Raw genomic sequence first — 27,220 nt, 5'->3', positions numbered from 1 at the left:
CACAGGGCGGCACGGTGGTGTAGTGGTTAGCGCTGTCGCCTCACAGCAAGAAGGTCCGGGTTCGAGCCCCGTGGCCGGCGAGGGCCTTTCTGTGTGGAGTTTGCATGTTCTCCCCGTGTCCACGTGGGTTTCCTCCGGGTACTCCGGTTTCCCCCACAGTCCAAAGACACGCAGGTTAGGTTAACTGGTGGCTCTAAATTGACCGTAGGTGTGAATGTGAGTGTGAATGGTTGTCTGTGTCTATGTGTCAGCCCTGTGATGACCTGGCGACTTGTCCAGGGTGTACCCCGCCTTTCGCCCGTAGTCAGCTGGGATAGGCTCCAGCTTGCCTGCGACCCTGTAGAACAGGATAAAGCGGCTAGAGATAATGAGATGAGATGAGATATTGCAGCACAGAACCAGGTTGCCTCTGCCATGAATGAATATTTCATCTGAATGAATGAATGAATGAATGAATGAATGAATAAATAAATACATAAATCACAACCCCACAAGCTATATACACTATATAGAAGCGATATACACAGGAGGAATACAGACCTATTTCCCAGAAAGAATCCAAAATGGCAAGGAATTGACTGAGAAGAAGTAATTTTTGTTGAACTGTTCATTAAGGCTTAATTAGTCCATCCATAACTTCATTAATCACTGTAATTAAGCAAATCTGGGTAGAAGTTATATGCACCCTCGGTACCCCTACCTTCATGGAGAGAGAATCAAAATCGGTGAAGAATTGAGGAAGAAGAAGCGATTTGTGTGGAAACTGCTTGTTAGGACTTAATTACTCCATATCTTCATTATTAATTGCAATTATGCAAATTTGGGTAGAAGCCATATGCACCCCAGGCAGACCCACCTTCCTGCCAAAAAGAATAAAATTCAGTGAAGAATTGAGAGAGAGAGAGAAAAAGTGACTTTCGTGAAATGTGGACGACGCCGGACGGATGCCGGGCAACACATGATGGCATAAGCCTGTTGGCCGGATGAGATGATAAATGCTGGAACGCAAAATTTATATCGCAATGACCACCTCAGCCTCACAATTGCATTTGAACCCCATTGAAAACCTGTGGTTTGAATTGAAGAGGGAGGTTCACATGCACAAAATATCAAGGACTATCACAGAGTTTAAAATGTTGCGTACAAAGGAGTGTGTGTGTGTGTGTGTGTGTGTGTGTGTGTATATATATATATATATATATATATATATATGTGTGTGTGTGTATATATATATATATGTGTGTGTGTGTGTGTGTGTGTGTATGTATATATATATATATATATATATATATATATATATATATATATATATATATGCATGCATGTGCTTTTTGGATGTTTAGAAAAGTGTCAACACTATATTGTTGAATACATACTTCAATTGCATGCTTATAAATAAGTCCTTTAGTCAATTATATATTTCCTGTCAGTAATAACAGATGACCCTTGGGTGCCCTTATCTATTTTCTTTCAAAAATAGGTTATTAGTGGAATTTCAGAAGACTTCACAACTGCTCTTCGCCATCCTCCTTTATTTTCACACCCACACAGCTACTACACAGTGTTCAGCCTTTTGCTGCGTTGTTCAAGAAGAGTGTCCAGCCTTGCTCATTAATCCTTATCCATCTGACATTGCAGTGTTCTTCCAGTGTCCTCGCACTTCAAACTGCATTCAATCTTCTGCACTGCCTTGCTTGATTTTACCCACCAGAGCTGAACAGTTTGATTAGCTGGCAATAACTTACTTCAACTGCTCTATATAATGATACTTTTTTATTATTATTTCTTTCTTTATGGGACATGTGGTGGTGTAAGTGGCTCCTTTCTCACTGATGATTTCTATATAGTTTTGACACTGGAATAGCCTCAATGACCCTCGTAACTAGATGCAATCTATAATTCATTACTAGATGCAATCTAAGAGAATATCCCTCCCAAATCTGTAATTGCGTCTTATTTTTAACTAATTGTGATTTAAACTGAAATGGCTTTATATTAACTGACACACTACTATAAAGGACAGTTATTTAGGATATCAGTCAGTCAAAACGACTGCTTTCTTTAAAAACTATTATTGGAACAAACACTTTTCCTTACTGTAATGGCATGTTATGGCTCAGTTGAGACAGTGCTGTAATGTCTGAGACAACATTTACAGCAAATATTCTTTTATTGAAACAATAAAACAAATGAATTGCATTATGAATTATTAAGAACCAGGATAGTTCTGCATAAATCCTGATTGTGTCTGCCATGAGGTTAAGACTTGGCCCTAAATCTCATCTCATCTCATTATCTCTAGCCGCTTTATCCTTCTACAGGGCCGCAGGCAAGCTGGAGCCTATCCCAGCTGACTGCGGGTGAAAGGCGGGGTACACCCTGGACAAGTCGCCAGGTCATCACAGGGCTGACACATAGACACAGACAACCATTCACACTCACATTCACACCTACGGTCAATTTAGAGTCACCAGTTAACCTAACCTGCATGTCTTTGGACTGTGGGGGAAACCGGAGCACCCGGAGGAAACCCACGCGGACATGGGGAGAACATGCAAACTCCGCACAGAAAGGCCCTCGTCGGCCACGGGGCTCGAACCCGGACCTTCTTGCTGTGAGGCGACAGCGCTAACCACTACACCACTGTGCCGCCCTGGCCCTAAATGAAGATTTCAAAATAATAAAGATAAACATAGACATTAATCAATACAGAAATGAATGATGGAACACAAAATCACAGTAGTGTTTCCCAGTTGTGTGACTGATTTAACACAAAACACTGATTTAAAATTTTTCAGCACCCCAGCCTCCTCTGGAGAAAGAAAAAAAAAAAGTAACAGCACAAAGCCTCTTCCTGCAATGTCTAACAAATGCTGTGTTCACACTTATACCGGTACGATAGTGGTATAACTGTATCGATACAAAGTATACCGGTACAGTTTAGTGCATCTGTCCACAGTAGCGAGAAATGTTTGCGGTTTTCTTTCACGGTAGTTGAAATGCGCGTGCGCAAAATGTTTCCGTGGTTACCGAGTAACTTCCTTCCGAGAATATGGCGGATGAAGCAACGTGTGTGTGCTTTTTGTTGTCAATGTACAGTCTGTATTTCTGGTGGTCATTTATTCAGTCGAATCGTATAAAACGCGCAAGGCAGTTGAGAAAGAAACAAAGAAAACGAATCTCCGTTCTTCACTATTTTATTCAGCGAAGACATCGATTGAGGTGTGTGACTTTGCGCATGTGCATTATATTTGTATCGATACAGAGCCGCTTCATCTGTCCACACTACAGCGAAGCGCTACAGTACCGATACTGTACTGGTACGAAACCCATACATTTGTGGGTTTCGTACCGATACAGTTATACCGCTACAGTACCGGTATAGTTGCTAGTGTGGACAGGTGTTGCGGTACGAAAGTAGTATCATTTCGGTACAAAATCCCTAGTGTGGACAGGGTAAAAGTTGGAGACACTTGTAGAGGGATTTTACACCACTACACTACAGAGGAATGTAAAGTCCTTTATACTAATTGGGTATTTAACAGGTCCAGGTCCAGAGTCTGACATGGTCACTGCAAACACTGCCATCAGGTCAGTCGGGTGGAACCGGATGTGAATGCAGAATTTATTGAATGAACAAAACAACCTTTTCAAGCCAAACCAAATGAGAAACAAAGGCCTGAACAAGAATAAGCTAAACACAACGTGGAATTAACACAACAAAAGCTTGACAAGTAAGTGCACAAAAAACAACTTAAATAGCATGACTAATGGTGCTAAAACAAAGTTCAGATGTGTGTGATCAGAGGTGAACATGCTGGGGACTGGAGTCTGGAACAATGCTGACGTGTCAACTACAGTATATCCTGTGCAGATCAACAACCACCCAGCATGTGGATTTTACACGTGTATAACCTCATATGTACATGCCCAAAACAGGAAATAACAAATACCACATAAACTTTTATCTCATTGTTAATGAACAGTTATTCCACAAAATCAAGTTGTACATGAGCTGATAGCCAACGAGGCACGTAGCACCGAGTTGGCTATAATCCATGTATGATGCCATTGAGTGGAATAACTGTTTTATTCTATCTACATTCACTGACTTTTGAGAAACAGAGCATGTTTATTTTTCGTTTTTGCAACTTCTATAAATAAAAACTTTATACAAAATGACTGACAAAATCATTTCCGCTTAGAATGTAAACAAACCGGAGAAATGACAGTAGCAATTTGTGAAAAATGCTATAATAACAATTATTGAAAAATAAAAAAGGTACATTCGTACCATCAAATACTTTTATTCCATATTTTGTTGTTGTCTTTTTGTTTGTTTGTTTTTGTTTTCTTCTTCTTCTTTCAGGTTTTTTGGAAGTTGGCAAACCAACTTAAAGGTGCATTACCACCACCAACTGGGCTGGAGTGTGGAACAGGAAATGTTGGGGGAGACGACAACAGCATCCATCCATTATCCATAGCTGCTTATCCTGTGCAGGGTTGTGGGCAGGCCGGAGCCTATCCCAGCCAATTATGGGTGAGAGGCGGGGTACACCCTGGACAAATCACCAGGTCATCACAGGGCTGACGCACAGAGACAAACAACCATTCACACTCACATTCACACCTACGGTCAATTTAGAGCCACCAATTAACCTAACCTGCATGTCTTTGGGGGAAACCAGAGCACCCAAAGGAAACCCACACAGACACGGGGAGAACATACAAACTCCACACAGAAAGGCCCTCATCAGCCACTGGGCTCGAACCCAGAACCTTCTTGCTGTGAGGCAACAGTGCTAACCACTACACCACTGTGCTGCCCAACAACAACAAAACTATATTCTTTTAGCTATGTCTGTTTCTTTTGAATACTTGAGAAGAATTTTTGTTTTCGAGTAGAGTTTTTATTTCATCCTTGGTTGGTTCAGCAACACGCTCTGCCATTTTGTTTTTCTCTACTCACGGTATATGATATGACACGATATCTTGGTAGTAGGGTAGCCAATCAGAGCATGCAATTGCTCATATCCAGTGAATGTGAATAGGCTATTACTACACTGTATATACTATTATTAGAATATACGAAAACATTAGCTGAATATGAACCAGTCAATGAAAGAATATTGGTAGTGCGACTCAAAGCAACACCTGTAGATTTCATTATTGTGAATTGTTATGCACCTACAACAGCAGCAGACGAAGAAGAACTGCAGGAGTTCTACGAGAGACTGCAAACTACATGATAAATGGAAAAACAAAGGAATGTTGATCCGATTAGGAGATTTTAATGCAAAGGTAGGAGAAGAAGCAGAAGGAGGTGTAACAGGCATATTTGGACTTGGTGAACGCAATGAAGCGGGACAAAATCTAGTTGACTTGCAATATTAATGATCTGAGCATTGCAAATACACAATTTCCACAACACAAGAGAATAAGGTACACATGGCTATCACCAAACGGAACAGTAAGAAATCAGATTGATTACATCATAATGGCCAAGAAGTGGGAGAAAAAAGTATTACGTAATGCAAAGCATACCCTGGAGCGGACATAGAATCCGATCATCAACTCTTAACAGCAAACATAAAAATAAAATTGACTATTATTAAACGACCAAAGCAGTGAAGATTAAACATAAGCAGCCTTTTGAATGAAAAAACAGTTGAATACATGTGCAAGATATCAAACAGGTCTGAGTGTCTAGCTGAATGCGATGGAATTGAGGAGCAATGGCTCCAACTGAAAACTAACATGCTAGAGGTAGCCAATGAAGTTGTCGGTAATGAGAAACAAGCGAGGCAGAAAGAGTGGATTACTGTTGAAACAATGAAATTAGTAGATGAAAAATGCAAAGCTAAGAAGGAAAATCCAGAAAAATACAAAGAATTAAAGAGGGAAGTTCAAAGAAGAATAGACCCCTTCGCAGTAAACATCATTCATACGAAAGTGGAAATTGCGCGCGCAGCCTGGACCCAAAAAAGACTCAGAAATGCCTAGTTGTTGTGTTTTCGGGTGTCAGAATCGTAGCAGTGATGGGGTTAAAATGTTCAGAATTCCAGCAGGATCTCACCCATTCCAAAAAAATCGCCGACGTCTATGGCTACAAGCCATCAAACGTGTAGACTGGGATGAAAGCACCATCAAAAATGCACGGGTTTGCAGCGCCCACTTCATCACAGGTAAGATCAGGCTATTTATTAAATCTTTCTTTTTTATTCTTTCTAGTCTTCGTTTATTGATGTAGCAAAATACTTTGGTAACGTTTGTCTGATTAGCTGGGTCATAGTTACACAATGTAATGAATATCGTTAGCATGTTAATTTAGCTTTGCATGCAGTTTTGTTTGTAGGAGAGGTCTCGCTTGACTCAAGCAGTCCAGATTTTGTGCCATCATTATTTGTGTATGCCGAAAATCACAATTTTAAAGCAAGGATGGAAAGGTAAAATTGTGTGCCCTCACTCTAAATGCCAACTTACGTTGACTGCTCTAACCTAGCTCCCGCCCCGTTCAGTTTCATTTCTGCTCTCTGCCTCTCGCTTTTTACGCAGCTCTGATTTCTCTTAGCTGCACTCTTTACACTATCATTCCTTTCATGCCATTACCTCCTGCAAATTGCTGTTTAGTGTTGGTATTTGCTGTTGTAGCTAAAGTCACATTGCCATCACATCACTGGCATAATTTGATTAAAACAAAATGAATATGAATGTCCCATTGTTAATCAAGTTGTACATGCCCGCACATAACAATCATATGCGTCTAAAGACTTGTAGGCACGAAGTTTTTCGTGGGTGTACACTGAAGTCTTGTCAATAAGGTACGAGTATATATCTGGCCATTGTATACCAGGGAACTTACTAACATCGTCCGTCCACTCTTTAATTAAATGCGGAGCCGGTAGGCGATGTCCACTTGTTAGAGTTAACTTATTTATGTAGCATTCTCGATCTTGTAACGACAATTGTTTGGCATAATCTGACAGCTCATAATGCCGGTCTATGGGCAGCGCCATTGTTTCTGGGTCCAGGCTGCACGCGCATCCTGGCAACGGTAGGCTTGTTTACAAACATGCGAAGGGGTCTATAGGAAAGGAAAAACAACATCATATTGACACAATGTGTGAGGAACTTGAGAAAGAAGGCAAAAGTGGTAATACCAGGAAAATGTTCCAAAGTGTTAAGTGATTGACAAAGAAATTTTCACCAAGATTCAATGTGATAAGAAGCAAAGATGGCGTGATTCTTACAAATCCTGAAGATATTGCAAATAGATGGAAAGAATACTGTGAAGACCTTTATAAAGACAAAGAAATCAACCGAACAATACTAGGCGAGGAACATGAACCGCCACCATTAAAAAGTGAAGTTGCTAGAGCTATATCTCGATTAACTAGTAGAAAGGCACCAGGATCAGACGAAGTGCCAGCAGATTTATTTCAAAAAGGAAGCGAACCTGTGCTTAACAGGATGCATAGACTGATAACATCAATATGGGAGACAGGCAAATGGCCAGAAGAATGGACTGAAACAACATTCGTGACTATTCCAAAAAAAGGAGATCTTGCTGAATGCACAAACTATAGGACAATAGCTTTAGTTTTGCATGCCAGTAAATTTATATTGAAGATAGTGTTGGATCGCATTCAGGCAAAGACAGAAACAGAACTCGCACAGGAACAAGCCGGTTTTAGGCCAGAAAAAGGAACCAGAGACCAAATAACAAATTTAAATCCCATTATGAATAAGGCAAAAGAGTTCCAGCAACCGTTGTACTTGTGCTTTGTAGATTTTCAAAAAGCATTTGATTCTATACATCATGACAAACTTTGTTTTACCATGCTAAATATGGGGTGTATGAGCCATAATTCATTGAGTGTCATGAATGTAACTCTTTGTCTTGTCCTGTAATTTTGCTCCACGCCACCAGGGTGTTGTCTATTTATTTTGTGTATACCGGGTCACTGCAGTCCACGCTAGGCCTTTATAATGAAGGGAAAAATTGAATGCAGGTGTTGCTGATTGGGGAAGCAAACAGTTTTTCGAATGTGCCCGTGTGTGCTTTAAGTATGTTGTAAGTGAATGGTTTGTTTTGTTATTTTGATATGTTTATTATGAGTTAATGTTTGTCACTGCAACTGATAAGAAAATAAATGTGTAAGAAGATCATTTTAACCGACGCTTCCGTTTGGTATCTTTGAGCGCACTGGGCACACGTCTTAACTAGGCTATCTTCCATTGGCAACCAGTGCTAGACTATGTAAAGGGGCTTAGTCTGCACATGGGGTACTTGGCACAACTAGTTCAACTACTTTCAAATTTATACAAGAATCAGAGGGCAAGGGTATGAATAGCAGGGACAGTATCGAAATGGTTTTTGAATACTTAAAGGAGTGAGGCAAGGATGTGTGCTTTCGCCATACCTGTTCAACATAGTGGCAGAAATGGTAATGAGGGATGCGTTAGATGGATTTGAAGGTCGATTCCAAATAGGGGGAAGACGAATATGTAACTTAAGATACACAGATGATATCGTATTAATAGCAACATCAGAAAAAGAACTACAATAATTGTTGGACAGATTAATTAATGCAGGAAAGGAGTATGGTTTACAAATTAATACTAGCAAAACCAAGGTTATGAGACTTAATGGTAAAAATATTGATGTGGTAATTGAGGGATCAAAATTGGAACAGGTGTCTGAATTTGCATACCTTGCCTTCAGAATTAAAGAAGATGGAAACTGTTACAAAGAAGTAACGGCACGTTTGGGACTTGGAGCAGCAGTAATCTCATCTCATTATCTCTAGCCGCTTTATCCTGTTCTACAGGGTCGCAGGCAAGCTGGAGCCTAACCCAGCTGACTATGGGTGAAAGGCGGGGTACACCCTGGACAAGTCGCCAGGTCATCACAGGGCTGACACATAGACACAGACAACCATTCACACTCACATTCACACCTACGGTCAATTTAGAGTCACCAGTTAACCTAACCTGCATGTCTTTGGACTGTGGGGGAAACCGGAGCACCCGGAGGAAACTCACGTGGACACGGGGAGAACATGCAAACTCCGCACAGAAAGGCCCTCGTCAGCCACGGGGCTCGAACCCGGACCTTCTTGCTGTGAGGCGACAGTGCTAACCACTACACCACCGTGCCGCCCCGGAGCAGCAGTAATGTCAAAGTTAAATACTATATGGAAGAATAGACGGATTAGCATAGCAAGAAAATACAGATTGGTAAAGGCACTTGTCTCGCCGGTGGCAACATATGGTTGTGAAGCTTGGGTAATCAGGAAGAATGAAGAGAAAAGAATTGGTGCGTTCGAAATGAGGTGCCTGAGAAGAATGATGAGAATACCATGGGCAGCAAAGAAAACAAACGAAAATGTTTTACAAGAGGCTAAAGTTTATTGTCAACTGCTGGAAATGGTTAAAAGAAGCAAACTAAGTTACTACGGTCATGTCTCGAGACAGTTGGAGTCATTAGAGAAGGACATTCTATTCGGCCTTCTAAATGGAAAAAGAGGAAGACCAAGAAGAAGATGAATGAATGACATCGTCACATGGACAACGCTGTCGGCACCAGATGCATATAGAGCGACGAAAAATAGAACAGCTTGGAAGCAAATCGTGGACACTGCAGCCCACCGTCGGAATGATGATATGGGCGAATGATGATGATGATATACTCATCTCATCTCATTATCTCTAGCCGCTTTATCCTGTTCTACAGGGTCGCAGGCAAGCTGGAGCCTATCCCAGCTGACTACGGGCGAAAGGCGGGGTACACCCTGGACAAGTCATCACAGGGCTGACACATAGACACAGACAACCATTCACACTCACATTCACACCTACGGTCAATTTAGAGTCACCAGTTAACCTAACCTGCATGTCTTTGGACTGTGGGGGAAACCGGAGCACCCGGAGGAAACCCACGCGGACACGGGGAGAACATGCAAACTCCACACAGAAAGGCCCTCGCCGGCCCCGGGGCTCGAACCCGGACCTTCTTGCTGTGAGGCGACAGTGCTAACCACTACACCACCGTGCCGCCCCATGATGTTATACTATTATTAACAAAAGTTCTTGTGAGATTGAGTTTTGCTGGAGAAAAGCTGAGTAGTTTCTCCAGTTGTGTGTGCTGAAATTGGCCAAATTGGCACTACAGAAAAATTAGCATTAGTTTATAAAAATGCATTAATAATTACAAAACAATGTATACCTTTATTTACTGTAATTTTTAAGTGTTATCCATTGTAGAGAAGTACAGGAAAGTCAGCGTTTTCTTCGTTTCATTTTCTCCTTTATACTGTACATTGAAAACAATATTATTTTTCAATAAGCGATCTCTATCTCTAGGGATCAAAGGCGATGTTCTAGAATCCTGAATAAAATGATGCAGTCGCCAACAAAATGCTGAAATTCGAAAAGATCCTCACATATCCAGTATATTCAAAAGTAGCTTTCGTCAGCAAAATGGACTTTATCTCCCAACTTTGTGAATAGTCTGAGACCTCGTATTGATTGGGTGACACATGAATCAATAGTCCTTTGACACTTGGCACGTTGGAACACAGGCATTTTACACCTGAAAATCTATTTCGCAGAACGCAATGATAAAAACAATTAGACCATATTGTAGGGCATCTGATGGGAGAGTATTATTTGGAAGAGTGTGAATTTATCCACGCCCTTCTGTAATATGAAAGACTACTCCTTATTTGAACCTAGATTTCTTATTACTTTACTTTTGACGCTCTGCTCTGTTGGTATTTTGATACACAGTATGTGTGTGCAGTTATCCAGAAGACACTCTAGAAAATTTATTACAGCTATTCTCTCTCTCTCTCTCTCTCTCGCTCTTTTTGTCAGTTTCAATGTGTTTATATTCTGTTCTTCTATCAGACTTTGCTTCTGCATGAATGCAGTCCTCTGCTCCGCTCCACTGCTCTCATTTGGGCTGGATGCGCACATTCGCAACACGAAGCCTTGCCAAAACACATGCAAACAAGCTGATTGATAGAAAAGGAGTTTGATAGATAAACGCACCATATTCACACCACAGCTGTGGTGCATTTCAGGATAGATGAACTCTATTTTTAGCATTTCATGGAAATAAAAATACAGACAAAAAAAAGACATAAAATACATCATGGGATACTTGAAGGTGTGTCTAAGAGAAATATGCTAGCTGAGGACAATAACTGAAGTGTATAATATTCCAAACTTGCAATGAATAGCACATGGTGGGATTTTGATTATGCAGGTATACTGCTTGCTCACACTCATCAGTGCAGCTTGACATTTCAAACTGCTATTTGCTTTGCCTGAAAGCAACACTTACTTATCTATATGCTCTATATTCTATACTAGTGCTGTGCCCTCATATATACTGCTGCTTATGGTGGTCTATAATTTTATGCAAACTGCAACAGTCTGTTCACCGTAACACAATTGTCCCGTGAGGTTAATACAGATGACGAGTCAGTATTTCTGTGTTGTTTGGACTGTGGGTGAAAATGTACTCAAGGGCTGTGCTTGTGCTTATTGGCACACATGACACCAAACTTTACGAACCTGGACCAAGAAAATTTATGGGCTTAAGTATTGGAAAACAATTATCTCATCTCATTATCTCTAGCCGCTTTATCCTGTTCTACAGGGTCGCAGGCAAGCTGGAGCCTATCCCAGCTGACTACGGGCAAAAGGCGGGGTACACCCTGGACAAGCCGCCAGGTCATCACAGGGCTGACACATAGACACAGACAACCATTCACACCTACGGTCAATTTAGAGTCACCAGTGAACCTAACCTGCATGTCTTTGGACTGTGGGGGAAACCGGAGTACCCGGAGGAAACCCACGCGGACACGGGGAGAACATGCAAACTCCACACAGAAAGGCCCTCGCCAGCCCCGGGGCTCGAACCCAGGACCTTCTTGCTGTGAGGCGACAGCGCTAACCACTACACCACCGTGCCGCCCCAATCGTAAATTAATAAAGTAAACATATAAATGCAGGTAAGATATTTTTAATTATGAACTTCAGCAGTCCAAACATTTAATGGTTTTAGACTTCTTAATTTTTTATCCATGATACATCATCCATATGAAATCAGTGACCGATCTGTAATATACTGAAACGTCCGCGACCAATCCGTAAATTATTAACATCCGTATTAAAATCTGCAACCACTCTGTATTTCATATCCTTTTTTAATATATTTCCATAATCTGTGAACTATCCGTATTATATCAACCACCGGAGTGTGTACATGGGTTGTTTTGAAGTCCAAGCTGTACAGTATGACCCGGAATAATGTGCTACTACTTGGAAAAAACTTCCATGACTATTCCTAAGTTACATGCATTTATTTACCTGAGTGTCAGGACCAAGCGATATTATAGTCAGGATTATAGTTGTGGTGTGACTGCTTCAGACTGGAACTAACTTCAGGCAGACTTATAGTTGTAGTTATAGTTATCGTTATTGGTGTTGTGGGACCAGGCCCTTAATCAGGACATATTTTTTTCTGAAGCATAAGATCACTTCTGTAACAATTTGCATGACCTGATTTGTATGCAAAGTTGTGAAAACGTTAATGATAGGATTAGGGAAAGTTTGCATTACTGATTTTCTTTGTAGGAAATATTAATCACATTAGCCATATTCATTAAAACTGTGTGCTTTTTTCCATGAGACAATTTCTTCTTAACTGTATGAAGTCTGAGTGAGAATAATAGACATAATTAGATATTGTATCCATACAGATTGGGGCAGCACGGTGGTGTAGTGGTTAGCGCTGTCGCCTCACAGCAAGAAGGTCCTGGGTTCGAGCCCCGTGGCCGGCGAGGGCCTTTCTGTGTGGAGTTTGCATGTTCTCCCCGTGTCCGCGTGGGTTTCCTCCGGGTGCTCCGGTTTCCCCCACAGTCCAAAGACATGCAGGTTAGGTTAACTGGTGACTCTAAATTGAGCGTAGGTGTGAATGTGAGTGTGAATGGTTGTCTGTGTCTATGTGTCAGCCCTGTGATGACCTGGCGACTTGTCCAGGGTGTACCCCGCCTTTCGCCCGTAGTCAGCTGGGATAGGCTCCAGCTTGCCTGCGACCCTGTAGAAGGATAAAGCGGCTAGAGATAATGAGATGAGATGAGATGAGATCCATACAGATTTTTATAGATTCGACTGGATGTTTTAAATCTATTTAATAAATGACGCACAGAAATAACTGGACTGGTGGCCAGGCAAAAATCAAAATTTGCATTTTTGATGTTTAAGATTTGTACTGAGGAAACGTAAGGAGCAGAAAGCGTGTTTTTTTTAAATATATAATTAAAGTAAATTAATTCAGAGAACAAGTATTAATTTCGGCTGTGGTCAGGGAAAATATTAATCTGTTAAATGCACAGTAACAAATATATCGGCATCATGTAACATAATGCCACTATCTGTGTTCGGATTTAAACCTAAAGCGTCTGTAACCAAACTGGAAATAATTTCATATTTTTTCCTTGAGTTCATAACTAGTGATGCGACTGTATTTTGCTTTAAGCTTACTCACACAGTTATTTTTTGTACCTGCCTGTGACAACAACCCTGACCAGTCAGTTACTAAGGATGCTGTTAATTATATTAACAGCATCCTTAGTCCAATCAGTCATGAACGTGCTTGTTGTGCATCCGCAAGCAGCTGCTAAGACCATCTGCAAAGACGCAAGAGCCAAAGGTTAATTGTATTTGTAATTTGTAATGTATTTGTTAATTGTATTTGCTGTTAATTGTAATTGTAAGGATGCTGTAAATATATTGTGTTCACTCACACCCAGATTAAAGTAAAAACCTCCCACTTGAGCAACATTTTTGTTGTGTTTGGCAGAATCCCTGTCCAGATACACAGTCTCAACCAGATGCCCTGTGAACCTTCCTGGCAAGCTTTCTAAAAAATAAAAAAATAATAAAATAAAAAATAGCACTCTTATCTGTATTTTTATTCATTCAGAATACATTATCTGTTCATTCTGAACAATGCGTTTGTATTCGTTTGAGAGAAAGAAGGAGAGAGAGCGAGAGATACTGTATGTTCTTCGAGTCTTTAAATCTGTACTGTATCAGTTTTCATATTAAATTTTTCACATTGCTCTAGTAACTAATATGATATAGCAATAACAATATAACATATCGAGTCGTAATGAAATATACAGTAAAGCTGTGCAATTATTGATGTAGGTATGATCATGTGCTGTAACGATGTTTTGTGTTTTACCATAAACTGTTCCAATGCTTAAAAACCATCCCTTCTTTTTTATGACCTCATCCATTTTTATGTAATGAAATGTCTGGTGTGTGCAGACTAGAATGGCACCTACACGTTATTCAAAGCCTTATTTCCATATAAACTACAAAGTAAAAATAATCACAGTTGAAAAGGTTTAACTTTTGCCTTCCATAGATTGTGCTTTCTTCCCTGTGCAGTAGATTGTGACTGGTTCCTTCTTTCTTTCCGGCTAAATCGATTTATGGGCTCAGTCACCACATATTGCGAATGATTCATACTTGTCATTGCCGACTCACCTCATGAAGACACAACTTCCTCCTCGCCACTTTATCTCACCTCAGTTCTCCATTTTGACTTACATCTACCACTGTTCAGCTCAAGGGAGACTTCTCTCAAGCCACTGATCACATCAAACTCCTGTGTCGGAGGCTACGACTAAGCCCTCTCCTCTCCCAACACCCATTATTTTTTATCTGTTCACTTCAGGAAACACATTATTGTGATAGAGAAAGAACAAGCTGCCTGGTAATGGAACTATAAAGGCATGACTAATACGTCCTGTATAAAGTAATGTCGGTGCCCTCCATTTTATCTTAGCCGACATGCTAATGACCACTACCTAAGATAAATGTCCTGCAATGTTCAGAGCTAGTGAAAAGTGAAAGGCCACATGTTGAACCAAATAAATTAAAACCACCTAACAAATTGCAAATAATGAGGTGCTATGTTTGCAATCAGCCAGGATGAGGAGAAGCCAGTCCTAGCACTTAGCATGAGCACTTTACCAACACCACAGATTTTCATACCAAGAGGATCATGAGCTATTTTTGGAGTGTGGTGCATTGCAGCGTCATCCAACATTTTGTCCAAGGAATTGCTGGGTTTCAGTCACGTGACTTTTCTTGGCGGTTTTACCGGAAGTGAAATAGCTGGTGGTCTAAATGGCTGCCGTAGTGCAAACAACTAGTGATAACGTATCAGAGTATGCTCGTAATCTAGAAGCTACTGCTCGCTTTAGATATATTCAGAAGATTGCTATGTACAGTGGTGCTTGAAAGTTTGTGAGCCCTTTAGAATTTCCTATATTTCTGCATAAATATGACCTAAAACATCATCAATTTTCACACAAGTCCTCAAAGTAGATAAAGAGAACCCAGTTAAACAAATGAGACAAAAATATTATACTTGGTCATTTATTTATTGAGGAAAATGATCCAATATTACATATCTGTGAGTGGCAAAAGTATGTGAACCTTTGCTTTCAGTATCTGGTGTGACCCCCTTGTGCAGCAATAACTGCAACTAAACGTTTCCAGTAACTGTTGATCAGTCCTGAACACCGGCTTTGAGGAATTTTAGCCCATTCCTCCGTACAGAACAGCTTCAACTCTGGGATGTTGGTGGGTTTCCTCACATGAACTGCTCGCTTCAGATCCTTCTACAACATTTCGATTGGATTAAGGTCAGGACTTTGACTTGGCCATTCCAAAACATTAACTTTATTCTTCTTTAACCATTCTTTGGTAGAATGACTTGTGTGCTTATGGTCATTGTCTTGCTGCATGACCCACCTTCTCTTGAGATTCAGTTCATGGACAGATGTCCTGACATTTTCCTTTAGAATTTGCTGGTATAATTCAGAATTCATTGTTCCATCAATGATGGCAAGCCGTCCTGGCCCAGATGCAGCAAAACAGGCCCAAACCATGATACTACCACCACCATGTTTCACAGATGGGATAAGGTTCTTATGCCAGAATGCAGTGTTTTCCTTTCTCCAAACATAACACTTCTCATTTAAACCAAAAAGTTCTATTTTGGTCTCATCCGTCCATAAAACATTTTTCCAATAGCCTTCTGGCTTGTCCACGTGATCTTTAGCAAACTGCAGATGAGCAGCAATGTTCTTTTTGGAGAGCAGTGGCTTTCTCTTTGCAACCCTGCCATGCACACCATTGTTGTTCAGTGTTCTCCTGATGGTGGACTCATGAACATTAACATTAGCCAATGTGAGAGAGGCCTTCAGTTGCTTAGAAGTTACCCTGGGGTCCTTTCTGACCTTGCCAACTATTACACGCCTTGCTCTTGGAGTAATCTTTGTTGGTCGACCACTCCTGGGGAGGGTTACAATGGTCTTGAATTTCTTCCATTTGTACAAAATCTGTCTGACTGTGGATTGGTGGAGTCCAAACTCTTTAGAGATGGTTTTGTAACCTTTTCCAGCCTGATGAGCATCAACAATGCTTTTTCTGAGGTCCTCAGAAATCTCCTTTGTTCGTGCCATGATACACTTCCGCAAACATGTGTTGTGAAGATCAGACTTTGATAGATCCCTGTTCTTTAAATAAAACAGGGTGCCCACTCGCACCTGATTGTCATCCCATTGGTTGAAAACACCTGACTCTAATTTCACCTTCAAATTAACTGCTAATCCTAGAGGTTCACATACTTTTGCCACTCACAGATATGTAATATTGGCTCATTTTCCTCAATAAATAAATGACCAAGTATAAAATGTTTGTCTCATTTGTTTAACTGGGTTCTCTTTATCTACTTTTAGGACTTGTGTGAAAATCTGTTGATGTTTTAGGTCATATTTATGCAGAAATATAGAAAATTCTGAAGGGTTCACAAACTTTCAAGCACCACTGTACAATGGAATCGATCCCTACAGTCTGGGAAAGAAGGATTTGTCATATGATCTTGAAAATGTCGAGTTACCCAACATCTCTAACTATCTGGTGTTGCAGACATCCTTCTATACCGCAAAACAGATGAAAGCATGGAAGAGTATGGAGTCTTACAACTTTTTTGTGTGTGTCTGGGTAAAGGACCTCGGTATCAAGTCGCTGCCAAATTTATCCTTTATTGTTTTTGCCCATGTAAGTATGTTTTTTTTTAAGCTTTTCGTTCACGTCTTTATAACGAAGTTGAAGTGTAAACAAACAACAGTTTGCTTGATTCTCACTTGTGTTGGCTCTTATCTCTCAGGTAAATCATTCATAAAGATCATCAGAAACCCCTTTAAAGACCTGGATCTTAGTTAAACAAGACGGAGACGTGATCACGGTGCATTGTAACTGTATGGCTGAGGAAGAATTTTGTTGCAACCTTCATGCATATGGACTTTGTGAGGAGTAAACAGAGAAACAGCTGGGGACTTTAGCGCTTTGTGACTAAAAAAAGAGTACCATAAAATAACTACACATAGCAAGAAAAGTACTTGGAAAACACTAAGGACATAGCTGAGATGGAGATACTTTTTTTAATTTATTTAATTTACTTTTTATTTTATTTAGCTTTTGCCATAGGAAGATCTATATATATATATATATATACACATACATCATGGCATGGGAAACCACAACAGCTTGCGCCAATTACAGTGGCCCCATTGTACCGAATTTGCATGTCTTTAAACTGTGGGGGAAACCGGAGCACCCAGAGGAAACCCACGTGGACACGGGGAGAACATGCAAACTCCACACAGAAAGGCCCCTGTCGGCCGTGAGGTTCGAACCCGGAACCTTCTTGCTGTGAGGCGACAGCGCTAACCACTACACCACCGTTCCACCCAAACCTTTCACCAAGTGATCACTGCAAACTTGAGCATGCTTCGACTCGGCTCCCTTCGGTTTCAATGAGAGGTTCAAAAGCCACCTTTCTCGATGTCTTTTTGTGAAATCCTGTGTTCGTTCACCCTTTTTTATTAGTTTACGGGGAACCCTGAAGAAACTTTTATCAGTTTCACGGTTTGATCGATTCGAACGACCTAAAACAACGCAAGCATAAGGCATTTTTCATGGGAGCAATGCACCTTCTCCATACGAACGCTTTGTCAACTGAGCTTTGGGAGACCACCAGCTAAAGTTTTGTATAACTAATGAGGCGGATGTGTCGTCACGTGAAACCCAGCAATTACTCCAAAGCTGAAAAGAAACTCTAAAGTATTTTGGTGAACATACTTGTTCTTTAATTTCACTTCCAAACTTTGTTTCATGATTCAGCAGTTGCATAAATAACTTCCAAGCCTAGTTTTAGCCAGAGGGTAACTTTGCCAAAACCTTTTTAAATTTATAAGCCTACATTATACATCGCATCACATTACATCACACATTCTGTAAAAGTTCTGATCCTGCAACTCCAGTTCTATCTATGTTCTCTGGCACTACTAGACAACTTACATGCTGTAGCTTTCTATTAAAACATTTATTGAAATGGCTTTAGAGCATCTCTACAGGCAAGAGATGTATTAGACGCTTCTTACCCAGGCAATGGCCATTATACCCAAGGCAAAAAGGCTGGGGCCTAGAAGGTTCCACAGGCCATGACGGTCCAGCTGAAGAGCCATGGATAGAGACATCGCCCCTAGCAGGTACAGCACCTACTCAAAGTGAGCAGAATTAACATGAGGTCACTAAAACATTTTACAGGTGAAAGACTGTGAGTGCCATGCCTCTTGTTCCTCTCAGATGCTAAAGTACACTCTTAACAAAATAAACCATTTGAAACAATTTTATGGTTCAATTGTAATTTGATACAATTGTGGTAAAGATGTAGTCTCTCTAGCATTTTAATTTGTTGAAAAATGCCTCATTACTACCACACACACACCCATGCATGCACACAATCTATTTCTGTCTCCTGTGAGTGTTCAATATTTCTTTCTAAAATTCTCTCATGGCCCTGAGTATGCCAGAGGAAAACAGGAAATGTTATGCACATGCAGAGACTTGCCTGAAATGTTCACTACAAAATTAAAGTATATTTTACTCATAAAGATGAATACTGATATTCACGTTTTTATATTACAGCACTAAATCAGGGCGAGACAACTTCTGAACTTCTCCAGAGCCAAAAAGTCCAGTGCACACTATCAGTTATACGACCTGAAATTGACTGTCGATGCAGAATATTAAATCATGGAATCATATAAAGTCTACTGCATGTTTGATTGCATTATTGCTGAATTAAGCTATAACAATGTTGACATCAAGTCAACATTACCTGCTTGATGATGGATTTAAGTCTGGCCATGGCAATGACCGTAACCCAGACGGACATGAGGGAGCCGAGAAAATCACAGAACTGGAGGACATCATACTCCATAATGCAGAACACGACAATGCCCGGCTGATCGCAGGCATGGTAGAACTACAGAAAGAAAGAAAAAAAGAGTAGAAGAGCTATATTGTACAACCATAAATCGGAAAAAGTTGGGACGGTACGTTGAAATTGAAATTAAAACTGAAAACAATGGTTTGTTAATAATATTTGGCCTGTGTTGCACTCAAAACAATACAAGTCAAGTCAACTTTATTGTCAAATATGCTATACATGCTTGACATGCAGCACAGATGAAATATCAGTCCTCTCTGACCCACGGTGCAAACAGGCAATGCAATAAATAAAAATAGAATAGAATAATTGAAAAAAACAAACAAACAATATAAACAGTATAAACACTCTAGATAGGAACTACACACAGACTAAACACTCAAATGATATAAACAGTATAAATAAACAGTATAAACACTAGATAAGAACTACACACAGACTAAACACTCAAACAGACAATATAAACAGTACAAACACTCTAGATATGAACTAGACATAGACTAAACACTCATATATATATACATACGCACACGCACATAAATTGGTTCAAATAACCAAACAGTCAAGGGCACTTGAGGTATAGCAGGTAAACATGAAATAAGCAGTGTAAACAAACTAGCAGCTGTTAAGTTGAGGTAGTGCGGAATAGTGCAAATGAGCGAGGTAAAGTGAAATGTGCAGTGCCTGAGTTCAGTGTGTTAATGAACGATGAGATGTATGTGTGTGTGTGTTGGGGGGGGGACTGTGAGGATGACGTGTCAGATGCTGAAGGGGGGTGTGCGAGAGGAATCTGTGGCAGGGGGCAGAGGGGGGAGGAGGGGCAGAACAGGGAGGGAGTTGAGCCTCCTGACCGCCTGGTGAAAGAAACTGTTCTTGAGCCTGCTGCTTTTGGCCCGGAGACTCCGCAGTCTCCTCCCCGACGGCAGCAGACTGAAGAGGCTGTGAGATGGGTGGGTGGGGTCACCTGCAATCCTGATGGCTTTGCGGGTGCGGCGGGAGTTATTATATTAGAGAAGGGAGAGAGACGCCAATGATCCTCTCAGCTGCTCTCACGATGCACTGCAGAGTCTTGCAGCAGGACACGGTGCAGGCGCCGTACTACACGGTGATGCAGCTGGTCAGGATGTTCTCGATGGTGCCTCTGTAGAAAGTGTGCATGATGGGGGCCGGGACTCTTGCTCTCCTCAGTTTGCGGAGGAAGTACAGACGCTGTTGGGCTTTTTTGGCCAGTGATGCGGTGTTGTTGCTCCAGGACAGGTCTTTAGAGATGTGCAACAACAGCACACTATTTGATGTTTTACCTCATGATTTTTTTTTTAACATAAACACTTCAATTTTGATTCTTGGAACACATTTCAAAAAAGTTAGGACTACTAGTAAAGCATTTACCACTTTATAATGTTGCCATTTCTTCTCAGGTGTTATTTTGTCCCATTCTTCCTCCAAACAGGTCTTAAGGTGTGCAACAGTATATGGTTGTCATTGTCATATTTTACGTTTCAAAATTCGCCACACGTTCTCTATTGGGGACAGAGAGGACAGGCACCCTCTTCTTCCACAGCCCTGCCTTTTTTATAATGTGTGCAGAATGTGGTTTTGCATTGTCTTGTTGAAATATCCCTGGAAAAGATGTCATCTTGAAGGCAGCATATATTGCTCCAAAACCCCAATGTACTTTTCTGCATTAATGCTGCCTTCACAGAAGTGTAATTTACCTTTGACACAACCCCATACCATGACAGACCCTATGTGATGGTCCATCCCAGAGAGCCCAGAGAAATCGACAGCGCTTCTGGATACAGTTAACGTAAGGCTTCTTTTTTGCACAGTAAAGTTTTAACTGCCATTTATGGATGTAACTATATTTCTGAGCTTGATAAAGATTTACCAAAGTAACCCTGAGCTCATGTGGTTATATCAGCGATACATGAATGACGGTTCTTGATGCAGTGCCATCTGAGGGATCACAGATCACGGGTGTTCAGCTTAGGCTTGCACCCTTGCCCTTTACACATGGAAATTTCTCCAGATTCTTTGAATCATTTAATGATATTATGCACCATAGAGGGTGATGTATCCAAATCCCTTCATATCTTTCTTTGAGGAATATTATTTTTAAACATTCCAATTATTGTCTCATGCATTTGCTGACAAACTTGAGATCCTCGGCCCATCTTTGCTCCTCAAAGACTAGGCCTTTCGTGGATACTGATTTTGTACCAAATCATAATTACAATCACCTGTTGACATCAGCTGTTTCAAATCACATCATTATTGTTTTACCTCATTACTAGCCCTAAATTTCCTCCTTACCAACTTTTTGTTGGAATGTGTTGCAGGCAGGGTGGCACGGTGGTGTAGTGGTTAGCACTGTCGCCTCACAGCAAGAAGGTCCTGAGTTCGAGCCCAGCGGCTGATGAGGGCCTTTCTGTGTGGAGTTTGCATGCTCTCCCCGTGTCTGCGTGGGTTTCCTCCGGGTGCTTCCGTTTCCCCCAAAGGCATGCAGGTTAGGCTAATTGGTGGCTCTAAATTGACCATAGATGTGAGTGTGAATGGTTGTCTGTGTCTATGTGTCAGCCCTGCGATGACCTGGTGACTTGTCCAGGGTGTACCCTGCCTCTCACCCAAAGTCAGCTGGGATAGGCTCCAGCTTGCCTGCGACCCTGTAGGACAGGATAAGTGGCTACAGGTAATGGATGTATGGATGGGTGTTGCAGGCAGATGAAAAGCCTTCTGGATGGATAGTTTTCATAGTAATCCACAAAACCAGAAATGCTAAAGTGAACCTTTAGATGTATAGACAAGACACACTCACCAAATACTTGATTAGGAAGATAAGAAGATAATAAACTTGTGCACCTATTTGTTCATGCAGTTATCCATTCACATTCAGCCTTTTTTTTTTATTTTAACACCAGACGTGAAAAAATGCGATCTCAGTTGGTTGGTGGTACCAAAAACTGTTCATTTCCTGGGATGTTCTCCCATAACAGTCTCTAGAGTTACTCATAGAAGTCAGTATAGAATGGCCAGACTGGCTCGATAAAGGGCGGCACGGTGGTGTAATGGTTAGCACTGTTGCCTCACAGCAAGAAGGTTCTGGGTTTGAGCCCAGTGGCCAACGGTGGCCTTTCTGTGTGGAGTTTGCATGTTCTCCCTGTGTCTGCTTGGATTTCCTCTGGGTATTCTGGTTTCCCCCGCAGTCCAAAGACATGTAGGTTAGGCTAATTGGTAGCTCTAAATTGGCTGTAGGTGTGAGTGTGAATGGTTGTCCCTATGTGTCAGCCCTGTGATGATCTGGTGACTTGTCCAGGGTGTACCCTGCCTCTCACCCATAGTCAGCTGGGATAGGCTCCAGCTTGTCTGAGACCCTGCACAGGATATGTAGTTATGGATAATGGATGGATGGTTCAAAAAAGACCAAGTGATATTTTTCCATCATCACTAGTCCCATTTTGGTGAGCTTGTGCTCACAGTAACTTCAGATTCTTATTCTTCGCTGTCAGGAGGGAACTTGATGTAGTCTTCCTCTGCTGTAGTTCATCTACTTCAAGCTTTGGCAGATTGGGCATGCTCAGATGCTTTTCTGCTCATTGTGGTCATAAAGAGTGCTTATATGGTTACTATATCCTTCCTGGCATCTCAAACCTATCTGTCCATTTTCCTCTGACCTCTCTTATCAACAAGGCATTTCCACCCACAGAACTGTCGCCATACTGATCAGCCATAACATTAAAACAACTGACAAGTGAAGTGACTCACATTGATTATCTCATTATGATGGCATGTGTCAAGGGGTAGAATATATTATGCAGCAAGTCAGTTCTCTAATTTGATGTGTTGGAAGCAGGAAAATGGATCTCCAAAACAGCAGATCTTGTGGGGTGTTCCTGGTATGCAGTGTTTAGTACTTACCAAAAGGGATCCAAGGAAAGACAACTAGTAACCCAGCAACAGGATCATGGGCACCCAAGGCTCACTGATATCCACAAGTAGTGAAAGCTAGTCTGTCTGGTCCAATCCCACGGAAGAGCTACTGTAGCACAAATTGCTGAAAAAGTTAATACTGGCTATAATAGAAAGATGTCAAAACACACAGTGCATTGCAGCTTACTATGTATGAGGCTGTGTAACTGCAGACCAGTCAAGGTGTCCATGATGACTCCTGTCCACTGCCAAAAGCATGTACAATTGGCACATGAGAATCAGGACTGGACCATGGCACAGTGGAAGAAGGTGGCCTGGTCTGATGAATGAAGTTTTCTTTTACATCATGTGGACAGCCAGATGCATGTGCATTGCTTACCAGGGGGAAGAGATGGCACCAGGATGCACTATGGGAAAAAGGCAAGCTGGCAGAGACAGTTTGATGCTCTGAGCATTGTTCTGCTGGAAAACTTTGGATCCTGGCATTCATGTGGATTTTACTTTGACACGTACCACCAACCTAAACATTGTTGCAGACCAAGTACACCCCTTCATGGTAGCCATATTCCCTAATGGCAGTGGCCTCTTTCAGCAGGATAATGCACCCTAACACACTACAAAAATAGTTCAGAAATGACTTGAGGAACATGACAAAAGTGTTGACTTGGCCTCCAAATTCCCCAGATCTCAATCCAGTTGTGCATCTGTGGAATGTGCTAAACAAACAAGTTCAATCCATGGAGGCCCCACCTCACAATTTACAGGACTTAAAGGATCTGCTGCTAATGTCAGGGTGCCAGATACAACAGCACACCTTCAGAGTCTTGTGGAGTCCATGTTTTGATGGGTCAGAGTGGTTTTGTTGGCATCAAGCAGACCCACATAATATTATGTATATATGGAAGGTTGTGAGGTCAAATCCCAGCATTGCAAAGCTGCCATTTTTTGGGTTTTTGAGCAACCCCCTTTACCCTCAACTGATCGGTTGTATCCTGTCTCAATTGTAAGTAGCTTTAAGCACCAGTCAAGTGAATAAATGCAAAATGAAAGAAATACGTGAAATATAATAATCTTTATTTTATTCTACTCCAGCCCATTGTAATCATGACAATGGATACACTGATTCACTCATTCATAGACTGTGTTAGAGCAATTCAGATATTCAAACAAATACTCACTGTCGAGAAGAACATTGTGAAGATGTAGACGGAGGCTTCGAGCAAATAATGGCTGCGAATGGCGATGGCCACAGGTGGGACAAACATCAGGTTACTCAGACAGAGCAGCAGGGTAGACAGTAGCTGAAATCCATATGAATACGCTTCTGTGTTGTCTGTACAGCCCCAGCCATCCCAACCTATGAGACACACACACACACACACACACACACACACACACATTAAAGGATTCATTTTGGGGTGAGCTTTTCAAAAGGTCCTACAAAACCCACTGTAAGTTAATTGGGGATCTTTCCCAGAATACAGTTGCATGATAAAGTTGATGCCCCCTTGAACCTTTCCACATTTTGTAGTGTTAGAAACTGGAACTGAAATGGCCTTAATTGGCATTATATATCATGAAGCTACACAAAGTAACCATAATATCAGCGTGGGGGTAAAAATCAATATAGTTTACAGAATTATTTACAAATAAAAATCAAAAAGTTGTGTTTTCGAGGTATTCAACTCCATTGTTTTAAAACTTCTAAATTACTTCTCATCAACGTCATATAATTAGTTGAATGTAGTCCACCAGTGTGCAATTAAGGCATTGTGATCTCTGGAAGGTCCCAGATTTTGTTAGAAAACATACTTGGACAAACAGCATCATGAAGACTAATAAGCTATCAGAACAAACATTGGACAAAGTTCTTGAAAAGTACGAGGTGGGATTGTTTATTAAAAATATCCCAAACTTTGAAGATCCTCTCAGAGCACCATTAAATCCATTATTAAACTGTGGAAAGAATATGATACAACCACAAATCTGCCTAGAGGATACAAGTCACCAAAAATCAAAAGAGGCAACCACCACCATGCTTCACTGTGTTCTCATAATGATGAATAGTGTTGGATTTCTGTGAAATGTAGTACTTTGTGCCGAGAACAAAAACTTACATTTTGGTCTCAACAGATCAGATAACATTTTCCACATGTGACTTTTTTCTTGGCACTCTTTCATAAAGCATAGACTGGAGACTGAAATCACAGACTGGAGTGTCCAGTCATTGGTTTTCTTGTGTTCAGTTTCTCCCAATTGAGCTGCAGATCTCACCAGTTCATAGAGTTACGTATCCCTGGTCTCTTGGCTGCCTCTTTGACTAATACCCTCCTTACCCAGTAACTGATTTTTGGTGGACTGTCTTCTCTGGAGGTGCCATGGTGGTTAGTACTGTTGCCTCACAGCAAGAAGGTCCTGGGTTCAAGCCCAGCGGCTGGCGAGGGCCTTTCTGTGTGGAGTTTGCATGCCCTCCCCCGTGTCTACGTGGGTTTCTTCTGGGTGCTCTGGTTTCCCCCACAGTCCAAAGACATGCAGGTTAGGCTAATTGGTGGCTCTAAATTGACTGTAGGTGTGAGTGTGAATGGTTGTTTGTCTCTGTGTCAGCCCTGCGATGACCTGGCGACTTGTCCAGGGTGTACCCTGCCTCTCACCCATAGTCAGCTGGGATAGGCTCCAGCTTGCCTGCGACCCTGTAGAACAGGATAAGCGGCTACAGATAATGGTTGGATGTATGGATGGATGTCTTCTCTGGGCAAAATCTTGGTTGTGCCATGTTGTTTACACGTTTTAATAATGGATTTTGATGGTCTTCAAAATGTTCAAAGTTTTGGAATTTTCTTTTACAACCAAGCCTGTCTTATTTAGCTAACATGATAAACTTTAACCACAATCATATGCATGGACAAACAGCTCCTTCTGCATCCATAAACACATAAACACAACCAAATAACACTTGCATATCATACTTGAACACCAAAACAAGAGAAACACACACACATTTGCTGGCTCATCAACGTATCTTTGTGAGCAAGTTCATAAATATAGATTGGATCCTGTCAGCCTGCTGTGATTTAACCACTGTGGAAAATAGGCACATCACGGTCTTTTCTGAAGACACTAATTTTAATTATGGCTGCTTAATCAGTACAATTCCCAGACAAAAAAATCCCTCATCTCTTACAGTTCAAATAAGGACTGAGTGGTAAAAGCAAAGATCAGTTGGAGCTCTTTCAGACACTTGAGAAGAAAGGCTGTGCCTGTGTAAGGAGTCAGAGCATTCCTTCTTTAACTTAAAGAGAAAATCTTTCAATGCTAGTTGTTTGCCTACAAATATCCATTAAAGGGGAAGGGAGTTTATGCAACTGGCAATAGAAATCGCAAGAGAGAATCTAGGGGGAGAAACAAAACGTGAAACACAAGAGGATCCTTAATTGGGAGGTAATTAAGAGGCTTTGATTTGCATATTTCCCAGCATTATCCCATGTCCTGTAATTAAGCTAGTATTTGATTCGTGATCCCTTATTCACAAGGTGAGATGAGTGACATACATGCGATTCATCATTTAACTTAACCTGCCAATTATGCCTGATTGTCGTTTAACTGTCAAGCAGGTGATTATCATGAAATTAGGAAAGATTTTGGTGATTAACATCCCAATACCCTTTACCTCGCACTGCAATCAGTTTAAAGTGTTTAAATAAAGCTGTAAAATTGAAACGAATGAAAAGTGTCCCATTCGAAGCTATTTTAGCAGTTTTTAATAATAATGCCTAGCAATATATCCTGAATGGCTCATAAAAAAAAGACAAAAATAAGGGAACAAGTGACATCAGAAATGAACAGATGATGAACTTGAATTATTGTTTAAAGCTAGACGGCCTTTCGATTTCATAAAAT

At 41.1% G+C, this 27,220-nt stretch overlaps 1 protein-coding gene across 1 annotated transcript in view; it reads right to left on the bottom strand.

Annotated features, from left to right (window-relative positions):
• tmem8b (transmembrane protein 8B) overlaps window positions 1-27,220 on the bottom strand; it is a 271,726-nt gene that overhangs the window by 6,458 nt on the left and 238,048 nt on the right. Inside the window, exons 10-12 of the mRNA XM_060907134.1 lie at window positions 24,502-24,680; window positions 19,286-19,432; window positions 18,546-18,662 (exon numbers count right to left, since the gene is read on the bottom strand). Of these exons, the coding sequence (XP_060763117.1) occupies window positions 18,546-18,662; window positions 19,286-19,432; window positions 24,502-24,680 (443 nt within the window). The remainder of the gene's footprint in view (window positions 1-18,545; window positions 18,663-19,285; window positions 19,433-24,501; window positions 24,681-27,220) is intronic.

This window comes from Neoarius graeffei, chromosome 24, assembly GCF_027579695.1.
Source record: "Neoarius graeffei isolate fNeoGra1 chromosome 24, fNeoGra1.pri, whole genome shotgun sequence".
In the NCBI taxonomy this organism is placed as follows: Eukaryota; Metazoa; Chordata; class Actinopteri; order Siluriformes; family Ariidae; genus Neoarius; species Neoarius graeffei.
Note: the sequence above shows the minus strand (reverse complement) of the source record. Positions and strands in the feature narration are given on the sequence as shown.